Source organism: Pantherophis guttatus, chromosome 1 (genome assembly GCF_059756535.1).
Source record: "Pantherophis guttatus breed Tessera chromosome 1, ASM5975653v1, whole genome shotgun sequence".
Lineage (NCBI taxonomy): Eukaryota > Metazoa > Chordata > Lepidosauria > Squamata > Colubridae > Pantherophis > Pantherophis guttatus.
The window spans coordinates 298,100,634-298,112,671 of record NC_142063.1 but is presented as its reverse complement, the minus strand read 5'-3'; the positions used below and the strand labels follow the sequence as shown (position 1 = coordinate 298,112,671).

The 12,038-nt window shown below is 35.9% G+C and overlaps 1 protein-coding gene across 1 annotated transcript in view; it reads right to left on the bottom strand.

Moving 5' to 3' along the window:
- The window catches only part of USH2A (usherin), a 458,447-nt gene that overhangs the window by 302,976 nt on the left and 143,433 nt on the right, over nt 1-12,038 (bottom strand). The window contains exon 21 of the mRNA XM_087891378.1: nt 5,687-5,817. Within this exon, the coding sequence (XP_087747504.1) occupies nt 5,687-5,817 (131 nt within the window). The remainder of the gene's footprint in view (nt 1-5,686; nt 5,818-12,038) is intronic.

The window sequence follows — 12,038 nt, the reverse complement described above, 5'->3', positions numbered from 1 at the left end:
AATATGATGGCTCACATTGGCTGAAAGGACACCATAAAATTATCTGCCACAATGTCCTACCTGTCAATGACTAGTTCAGCTTCAACCACAACAATACACGAGCAAATAATAAATACAAACTCAAGGTAAACTGCTCCAAACTCGATTGCAGAAAATATGACTTCAGTAACAGAGTGGACAATGCCTCGAATGCACTACCTGACTCTGTGGTTTCTTCCCCAAACCCCCAAACCTTTAACCTTAAACTGTCTACTTTTGACATCACCCCATTCCTAAGAGGTCTGTAAGGGGCATGCCTAAATGCACCAGTGTGCCTTCCGTCCCTGTCCTAATATTCCTTTTTACTCTTACTCTTTTCATGTATTCAAATTATGTTTATACTTTTACCTGTTATCTTATATATGCTTGACAAATAAATAAATAAATAAAAATATATAGAATTTATAGGTTATAACCAGAATCTAGAGGCTAACTAGTAATCAGTGCAACTTGAGGAGCAGGAATGACACATGGCATATGGAGGCATGCCCACCAGTGTTCTTGCCACTGCATTCTGAACCAGCTGCAACTTCCACATGAGGGTAAAGAATGAGTGACTGGCCTTCCCAATCCAGGAGATGGTCCAAGTTGTATACCATATGAGGCTGTGGAAATGCCTTCCAAGCAACAGCTAACACCTGCTCATCATGAGGAACTGTGATCCAACTGTGATCCACATTTTAAAAAGTTTTAATTAATGTTTCTATTTATTTATGTTCCATCTTTCCTTCAGAACTTCAACGCAGGCTATATGGGGATCTCTCAACATTTTATCCTTACATTAGCAACCCTCTAAAGTGGGTTGGAATCAGAAGAGCAGCAGACCCAAAGTTGATGGAAGTGATTATCGAGATGGACTTTTTTTCTCAATCTCACTGTCTAGTGTGTAGTGCTCATACTTCCTGTTGGTTTTCTATCAAAATACTTCCCAGGTCTGATTTTGCTTTAATTTTGCAGACTAGATTATATGAATGTAGGAAGTGAAAGAATGTGGGTCTTAGTTCCCTATCCAAAGGCACAAAAGATCATATATAAAGATATATTTTAACACTATTTTTAAAAAACATTCCACAGATTATTTATGAACAATTTTTTATGGCATTGTGCCTACTATCTTGAAAAGGAGCATTCTCTTCAAAAGACACGTAGAAGCTAGTTATGGATCAAAAGTGAGCATTTGACATTTGAAAGTGATACTTAATTTGTATATGAGAATTTCATATTAAGTTTCTATCCATAATTATAAGCCTTTACACAAACATCTTGATCTAATAATCTGTATGTATGTGACACATACATACACACACGCATACACATACATACATTTTAAATTTGGCGAAGCTATGAAAAAACAGATGCAAACATAAAAATACCCCTTAGAACAGGAAAGAGAGTGAATACATGATTTACAATCAATACAATTAATTTTTGAGTGCCTTAAGCTACTTTAATTGATACAGAAGCATTCTTAGTTTAAAGTTTGTCATTTACAATGAATGGCAATTAATTTAAATTTACATTATTTATATTTTTTGCAGAAAATAAATTATCCAGCAATTAAAAATGGGCAACAGTTGTCACAATTTCAACAGCTGAGAAATGCCCAAAATATATTTAACATATTTAACAGAGCATATTATCTGCAGCTATCACATATCCTCAAACCTGTGCTTAAAGTTTGCTGTTATTTATCTTTATTGTAGGAATATTCTTGAAATGCATTAATCTAAAATTCTAGAAGTACAGAAATAATTATAAGCATCTCTAATATAATTAATTGGAGGGGAGGTGTCACCTCTGTGTTCTTTGTGATGTTTCTATCACCTAAATTCTTTAGTCCATAGTATGCTCAGAACTTTGTGATATTTCCCATAAGCATTAATTCTCTGAAATTCAGTGCACTAGTGGAAAACTTCACAACTGCCATAGGGTAGTTTAGGTTGATTCATCAGGTATTTTAAAACTTGATGCTATCTTAGTAAGCATATATTAGGTATAGAAAAGTTATCCATTCCATGATAATGCATTTTACGAATCAGCTCATGTTCTATTCATACACTATTTTTATTGTCTTCCACCCTATTTCAACATTTTAATATTTTACAAACACACATTTCATTATCATAGTTTAATAATTAAAACCAGAACTGGTGTCATGCCCAATTAATGTGCCCTGGTAGCATGCCCATTAGTTTTTCCATTAGTGAATTCAACAATACTAATGGGATTACTAGCATGGGATGCTAATTGGGCGTGACATAAGAAACTGGCTTACTTCTTAGCATACCCTTGCTAATGATGAAATTAATGAGCATTTTATTAAATGCTGTCTCATCAAAGTGTACTTAGTTAGCGTTAAAATTGTTACAAACGATGCTGCATGCCAAAGATCAGGTGTCTACAAAAGTGATTCTTTATATATTTTGGCAACAATCTGGAGTATTATGTGTTATTTATCTAAAATCACATATGTAAGTTCTCAATTTCAAATTATATAATCACATATGCCAAACACAGTGTAAATATGGAAGCAACGTCTGTAGTTTTGATCTGTATTCCTTCCAGTGTTTCTGTAGCATGTGGAAAGCTGAATTTGTCTACAGTCCGCAATCCATTTACTTTGCAACACTGCAATCATCTTTAATAGAAATTGCTTTGAAGTAGAAGGCTTTCATCCATAAACACATTTAAGTATCTTAAGCAAGTTGCTGCACAAATTAACAAGAGTAGACATTACACAAATTATAGCTATATGTTGATCATTTTTGGTGAAATCTCTAGCTTTCTCTTGTCTGGACCAAGTAGAAAGCAAGTTGCACTTGAAAACATGCAGTACTAAGAATGGAAATCATTTTTAAATCCACATTTTAAGTGAATCAATTGAATTTGCACTTGCCCAAATAATATGTGGACTAGAATAAAGTTATTTTTCAATTTCATGTATTCCTGAATTTTGTAATGTACCATGTGACTAAGATACAACCCAGATACCATGGAATGCATGCTCTATCTATTTATCTTGCCTGCAAAAATTAGTATGACATAGTATGTTGAAGAAAATTATACATGAACGTAAATGCATGTCTTCTATATACTATTTAAACTTACAGAATGGAAATAAAATCTAATAAGACTTTATTTCAAAATATAAGCTGCATAACTAATTCGATTATTTCCTTTCATATTGTAGGGGTAGTTTTGCTTCTGATGATAGCACATTAGCGCCTTTAAAAAATCCTAATATTGTGCTACTGAAGGTTTGCCATTGAAATTTGGAATGTTTTCACATTTCAGTACCTGGAAATGTCCATGAAACCACTAAGAGTAGAATTTTACTTGAGAAAAACTTTAGCTTTTTACTATGAAAGATAAAAGCAAAAGAGAAATGTTTGTAAAAAGACTGTTCCTATGAAAATGTCTCCTTGAGCTGAGATTAATTCCTGGTGATTACACAGATCAAATCATGCTGTTTCTTGGCAGCAATCCAAAAAAGTTTGCTTCTGTCTTCTGGGATTTTTCAACTATGCAGTCTAGTCTACACTATGATATTCCCTCTGTGTCTCCCACCCTGGTAGTAACTAAGCCCCAATGCTTCTCAGCTTCTGAGTTCAGATAAATTAACCCAGTGATGCTGCTTGCTGAATAGGCTTCTATTAGATTATTTGTGATGCTTTCTAATGTGCGAGTTTTCGCATTATTTGGTAGGTCACAGATTATTTTACCAGACAACTGTATATCTACTGAAAACACTATGATCTTTATACAGGATAGATATATCCAAGATACTACAATAGAGCCACGCTCCTCAACCTGGGCCTTCATAAATTGCCAGACAAAATACTCCAGAGCTATGCTAGTTAGTAATTCTGAAAGTTGTATACTAGTATGTCTGGAGGACACTACTTTGGAAAAAGATTCCATGTAATATACATCAGGTCTGACAAAAGAATAACTCCTTACTGTTCATGCTTTATTTATCTATTTTCCTGAATTATTTTGCTAGATATTGGATTCTATTACTGGAAACAGAGTATACAGTAGAAGAACCATGGGTTCATCAAATCCAGGATGCTAGTAATGGTTGATTTCACCTTGCCAGCCCTGTAGGCAGGTTTTTGAATAGCTCAGGACCTGAGCTATTGCCATATGCCATAGGCTTAAGTCAGATCATTACATTCCTGAGACACAATGTGCGAAGTCACACATTAGATTTGATTTATACCTTAAAGCAGTTATGATCTGGGGATGATAGATATAAAAATGAGTCATTTAGAATAGAATAGAATAAAATAACAGAGTTGGAAGGGACCTTGGAGGTCTTCTAGTCCAACCCCCTGCCCAGGCAGGAAACCCTAAACCACTTCAGACAAATGGTTATCCAACATCTTCTTAAAAATGTCCAGTGTTGGGGCATTCATAACTTCTGCAGGCAAGTTGTTCCACTTATTAATTGTTCTAACTGTCAAAAAATTTCTCCTTAGTTCTAAATTGCTTCTCTCCTTGATTAGTTTCCACCCATTGCTTCTTGTTCTACCCTCAGGTGATTTGAAGAATAGTTTGACTCCGTCTTCTTTGTGGCAACTCCTGAGATATTGGAACATTGCTATCATGTCTCCCCTAGTCCCTTTCTTCATTAAACTAGACATACCCAGTTCCTACAACTGTTCTTCATATGTTTTAGCCTCCAGTCCCCTAATCATCTTTGTTGCTGTTCTCTACAGTCTTTCTACAGTCTCAACAGCTTTTTTAGTTCTTATGGACAGACTATTTCTGGTGAGTATAGGGTTGACCAGTGTCACAATTCTGTAGTCTGTTTATCTCAGGTATCAGATGGATTCAGTTGGAGCCATGGTGCCGCAGTGGTTAGAATGCAGTACTACAGGCTACTTCTGCAGACTGCTGGCTGTCTGCAGTTTGGCAGTTCAAGTCTCACCAGCTGAAGGTTGACTAAGTCTTCCCTCCTTCTGAGGCTGGTAAAATGGGGGAAATATGCTGATTCTGTAAACTGCTTAGAGAGGGCTGTAAAGCACTGTGAAGTGGTATATACAGTAAATCTAAATATTATTTTTATTTCACAAGTTACATGGACAACTTCAAAATGAGATGAGAGCCATTTTATTGAGATTTTAATCACCCTCTGGAACAAAATGTAACAGGGGCTCTTGATGGAATTGTCCCAGAACATTTTAACCTGTATACTGATTCTGGATTACAGAGAAACTTTAGGAAATGAAGTAGGAGAAGAAACAGTTGAAGTGATGTTGGTAGACAAGGAATACTAGACATATGTTTGCATCCATTTTGACAAACTGAGTTGGCAAAATCGTACCCCAGGCAAGTCCTTGGAGACTAATAAGGAGGACAGGAGGACATAGGGTGTATTTGGACACTATTAATGCATAGTTGTTATTTGGATTTTATAATGATACTATTGATACAACTATAGTTATAAAATTACAGAGAGAGAGAGGGGGGGGGAGAATTTATTGTAACTATTTCATAAACCCTAACCCTAACCTCTATATTAATCTCTTATGAGAAGCAGGGAAAGAGCAAGTACACACACACACACACACATACACACACACACACACACACACACTCTACTGTATTATTAAAAATAGCTATAAAACTTTCACTATTTTACCTGTGGATCAAAGAGAAAGTAAGGACGGCCTCTTCTCAACTGAAGGACAATGTATTCTTCTTGATTACCAGGTGACATACAGAGAAAAAGTAGACCATCAAGTTCTGCAGTTTTAAAGCTTATTTTAATACCTAGTTAGAAATTTAAAAAGGGCATGTTTAGCTCTCACTAGATAACACATTTGTGGCATATAAATGAATATGACAAAAAATTATTCGGATAAATGAAATTGCCATTGACATTACACACATTTGATCCTGTGTGATCAAATAACTACTTCTGATCGCTGTCTGGATAAAACTGAGGAAACAAAATAGATTCATAGATTTTGGAACTGACTGCCTTCTGGAGTCATGGATGCTCCATGATTGGAAATTTTCAACTTTTTAGTTGGGCTGCCATTTTTCTGTGATAGTCTGGGGATTCCAGCTCTTGCTGGGAATTTGGACTAGAAGACCTCCAATATCTTCCAATCTTATCATTCTAGAAATTAATATGATCCCTAGTGATCCCTAATCAGGGATCACATTTGCTATTGTCAATTCTCTATATATTTCTAAATAACACATTTTCCACATATAAAATGAAATGCTTTTCATTTTGTTTCATCATCTCAGAAAGTTTCTCATGGAAAGTCTGGTGGGGGGGATAAAATGATTAAAAAGACTTTAAATTACAACATATGGATATTAAACTGGCATAATTATTTTACAACCAAATATTAAAATCATTTGCCACATTCTGCATAGTTTCTGATGTAAGTACTTCTGATTAAAAGTGTCTTTTTACTACTTATACAGTGATATTCATGTCCTTGTTGCTCCCTTTTAGTACACTGATAACAGTGTAGTGTAATTTATTGGGTTCTATCCAGCTGTATCAAATGAATCAACTTTTTCGTATTCATTTTTCCTTCCTTTGTCAGGCAGAAAATAATAAGTAATGAAAGCTTCTTGTGTAGACAGATTCTATTATGAAAAATTGAAGAATCATAACTACAGCACATATTCATATTACAATAATGCTACTAATTACTTCACACCATAAGCAGTATCCTTTGACTCACATACTTTAATCTTTCCACAGGTTGACATCCATACAGTCACAATATACTCACAAATATTAAGACATTCACTTGAGGTAATGAACATCCATCATGCTATTAAAATAGCTGTTCAGAGCTATGTGACAATTGACTTTAAACAAACTTGGCAGGGAATATAATCAAAAGCTCTTTTATGTTCCAGTTGTTTTACAGAGAGCTTGGGATAACAATAAGAAAGGAGACTGCTGAGAAGAAATTACCAAAAATATCTATGCTTACTTAATTTTTGATTATTATATTTCATTCCTATGAGCTTATTCTTCTATTAAATCATCAAGGGCTCCTTAATATATAGTACACATTAAAAAACTAATATTAATGGTGATGTGCACAAGATTCAGCATAACCCAAAGAGGTTAATTCAAAATAGATTTTCTTTGTCCCAGGGTTGACTAGATAATTCTGTTTCTTTTACACAAAACTATGACTAATAATCAGAGTGAAATTTGGGAATACTCTTACAATGATTCTCAGTTGCAGTATATTGGTGTTGATCTTGGGTGTTAAAAGGGTTTTGCTTTTATGGTCAGCTTTGAAGAAACTCTGCTGAAATGGTTACAAAACATGTTTTAAGATGGGGAAACAAACAAGCAAGTGAACAGACAAAAAACATTAGGAAAAAAAACCCGCAGAGTGGCTATACCTCATGGAGTATAAGAAAGGGGAAAGGCTATCAGTCTTTCAAGATGCTATTACTGGAGTCTTTATCAAAAAAAATATAGTTCTAAAATCACTTGCAGAGTTCGTTTTGTAGTCTGGTTTAAAATAAATTGAAAATAATCCTTCTCTTTGTTGCCTGTGTTGCCATGTGTAAAAAGGGTTTTGGAACAAGCTGACCTAGGCTATAGACTGGTTTGTTTTTTGGCAAATTACACACCCAAAGACATACACAACAATGTCATCAAAAACAGTGAATTATCTCTTATATTTCAATCTTCCCTAATAATCAGTTCCATGACAGAACAGGAAGCATAATATCCTACAAACATGTCTTCCCTTTGTACCAAATTGTGTCAACCTATTAGTCCAAACTTGGCATATGGAAATTAATGTTTCACATACAGGAGCTACCATCACAGTAAATTTCATCACATTCTGTTAACAAAACAACATTTCAAATATTTTTTTTTAAAAAATACAATCTCTCTCTCTCTCTCTCTCTCTCTCTCTCTCTCTCTCTCACACACACACACACACACACACACACACACACACATTTTCAGAAATATATCTATTGTATTTAATGATATTTAATCACATATAAAAATGAGTACAGCTCCATAGTGTCCATTCAGATGTAAGTTACATTAGGTTTACTGGAACTTAGTCTCAAAAAAGTGAAAGAAGAATATAATTTAAGACAACTAATAACAAACCCCCCCCTTTTTTTTTAAAGGAAGGAAAGGATATAAGAAGGAAAAAATGAAAAAATCTTAAAATGGCTACATCTTTATGGGCATAGTTGCAATAGTTGTGGACATCATAATAAACCAATGTTGTTACAGAATGTGAATGAAGTTGCCTATTCTTTAAAAGTTAGTCAGTATCAAAAAAAAATTTTTTAAATCGAAGAAATGCATGTTTCAGGTGGCTTTTGAATGTGTGGATATCACATCAGTCTTTCCAGATCAGATAGGCCAAGTAGGAACAACTGGAGAAAGATGGTCCTAAGCAATGAAGGGCTTTAAAGGTGACACCAGCAGCTTGAATTGCACTTAAGAGCACTCTGGAACCCTCAGTGGTATCACACCTGCCAAGTAACTGGCACCAGTAACTGCCTGCACTGCTACATTTTGCACCAGCTAAAGCTTCTCAATTCTCTTCAACAAGGGAAATGATATATAAAGTGAATTACATTAGTCCAATATGGAGGTCACAAGGGCATGAGTGATTATGAGCAGAGCCCCCCTCCCCCAGTCCAGGAACGAGTGCAACTATCTACACTGTGCAAAGGCTTTCCTATACAAAGAATGTTGTCTTCAAGCAGGAACTGGGGGTTGTGGTTGTGTACCAGGTCTTTCTGGGGCAGTGCCATTAAAATGGAAGGTTCCTAGAACCAAGAGGTCCAAACCCCAGAGCCATTCTGTCTTCCTTGGGTTAAGCTGAAGCCTGTGACAACCCATCCAGGCCAGTCTCTGAGATAGAATCTCCATAGCATCAGTCAGGTAGCCTGGAGTGAAGATATGAAGTTGGTTATCATCAGAATATTGATAGTATCTCACCCTAAACTGTCAGTTGACCTCACCCAGTAGATGATCTTATCCAACAATTTCATGTGGATGTTAAATAGGAAAAGAGAGTGTACTATAAGAGAGAAATACTGAGTCCTGAAGTGATGTCAGCCTATCAACTCTGACTGGAAACAATCCCAGAAGAAGAAGGAGAACAAGCACAACTCCATGCTGCTCACTGCCAACCTCCAAAGTCAGTCCAGAAAGATACCATGGTCGATAGTACTGAAAACCACTGAGTGGTCAAGAAAAGAAATATGGATGCACCATTCCCATCTTGATCCCACCAGAGGTTATCCAAGAGTACAACCAATGCCACCATAGTATTTTACCCAAGCCTGAAGCTTGACTGAATGAGGCCCAGATATTTGCTTCTTGCAAAGTCCTCTGAAGTTGCAATGCAACCACCTTCTCTACAAGCATAGTGAATAACCATACTAGCCAACATATTGTTTTGAGATCATGTGAGTTGCAGTGAAATGCAACTAAGGGGCATCAGACTGGGAAAAGCACAAATAACATCATGAAAAAAAATTGTTCTGAACATTCATCCTTTCAGACATCAGCAAACATTCTGCAATGAAATGAAAACATGGCCTATCAGGCATCTATGACAGCCCATAGAACAAAACAACTTCAATCTATTAGTTGTCTTCAAAAAATTTTTGTCCTATCAGGCACCTAACTTTTAATCATAGTGTCAGATGAAGGCTAAGGAAAAGCTTATCTCATATAACTACAATATAGACACCCAAGAATTTTTCACACGGAATAGATGTAAAAGTGCTGAAGTTTCAAGGAAACTCAGCTGCCTGGCATTAGGATGTGAAATTGGTCTTGCCTGTCTTGTCTTCAAAGCTTCTCAATTATTGAAAGAGGATGTTGGGCAACAGAACATTTTTTTAATTTGCCAAGCATATTCACAGCAATTTTTCTACGGAAAATTAATATGTAAAATACACCCACACAGTGCATCTTTCTGTGTATGTATGATTGAGAGGAAGACAAACCAAAGTGACAGCCACAGTAGGTTTCTAAAATACTCTTTTCTAATGAAAGTCAGGAAAGCCAATTTGGTGGAGCAGTTAAGGCATCAGGCTAGAAACCTGGAGATTGTGAGTTCTAGTCCTGTTTTAGGCACAAAGTAAACTGGGTGACTTCAACTCTAGGAAGCAGATAATTGGAAATCATTTTTGAAATCTTGGCAAGAAGACTCCAGTCACTGACATGGACTTAAAGATGTGCATGCGTGTACATGCGCATGCGTGCGTACACACACACACACACACACACACACACACACACACACATATACACAAAGAGAGTCAGTGTCATGCAGTAGTTAAAGTGTTGGATAAGGTCTCTTAGGATCTAGGTTCAAGTCTGTCCTCATCTATGAAATTCATAAGAAATTCTTCACCATTTGGTGAAGAAATAGATTCTGTGCTGTATGACATGCTGACTTCTTGAATGAAATGAGGCTTAAGTAAAATAAAATAACTGCATTTCTAAGCATAGCCGTAGATTCAAAAATATAAGCATTAAATAATAGAATATCACTACAATTATATGCATAGCAAATTCCAGTCTATCAGATTCAGCAACTGTTATTTTAAACCTTTCAGTTGTTTGGAGGGAATCTTCCATGTTTTTGGTTTTATCAGAGATGAATATGAAAACATACCACAAAGCAACACTGGTAATAGTGGCAGGTAATGGTTACTTCATTACAAAGTAAAAAAAGTACAATATTCATTGGCATAAAACTAATTTAAACTTTTCATACCTTCCAATTAAACATTTTTAAATTACTATTTCCATACAATGTTTAGTGAAAAGGCCAGATCAGGACATGTTTAAACACAGAGTGTGAGATTCCTATTTGTATTCAATACAATACTGGGCTCAAAAATGTTCTTTTTGTCAGATGTAAATGCCTTATTCTCCAATGTGTAAATAATGTATATATGGAACATCAGAGGTTAACTTATTCTTTGGACTTTAATGTATTCATAACTTACCACTCCCATTCCTAGCTCCACCCCTTGTATATATAAGGAGCCACCCTCACCATTCTCGTCGCTTCTACCTTGAATATTCAGTGAATATAGAATGCCTATCATAATTAAAAAGAAATATATTTAAAGCTCTAACTCCTATTATCTTTATTGAGTCTGATCCTGAAAATATTGCAACAAGCTGGTAGCAGAGGATGGTTAATTGACTCAATAAGTAATTAAAAATGTCCAAGAAAGATAGGCCCAACACCAGGGCCTACAGCAAAGAAATAGAAACTGATCAAGAGATGATCAACGAATCCACCAATGCGATTTCGAGAGAATCCGAAGAATACACCACTGAAGAAGAAGAACTAATGAGTGAAAATAATGACCAGAAAGAAATCGAAATAGAAAATAACGAACTCAGGTCAGAGATATTAAAGATACTAAAAAGCCAAAAGAATGATGAAAGTCTCATCGCGGACCTCCAGGAGATGCTGAAGAACAGCGGAGCAGCGAGAGAGAAAAACGTCATTAAAGAAAAACCCAAAGATCAAAAAATCGTAAGTGAGATGACTACTGAGAAAATAGTTGTTAAAAAGAAAAGATGTGATCCCGCGCGAAATTTTGAATGGCAGCCATCTTGGTTTCAACGAACTTCAAAAGAGAATGGAGCAGAGCCAATCAAAACGCTCAGTTCAAAATTTCTGGCGCGAAAAACACTATCAGACGAAGAAAGTGAGAAAGAAGTCTCAAACTCTTCAGATGATCCAAAATCAGAAAGTGAAGACGATTTAACAAAATCTCAAGTAAAATCAGCAATGAAAACACTTTTTGCTGCTTTTGGGCCAAGACTGAAAATTACCAAGACATCTACGAAGAAGCAAGAAATCAAACCGGCGACTCAAGACCTGCACGCTCCCATCCTGACTTCGAAAGCGACGACGCCCGAGCCCAGAGAGCCATGCCGATTTCGCCCTACACCACAGACAAAATCGAATACCAACGCACACAAA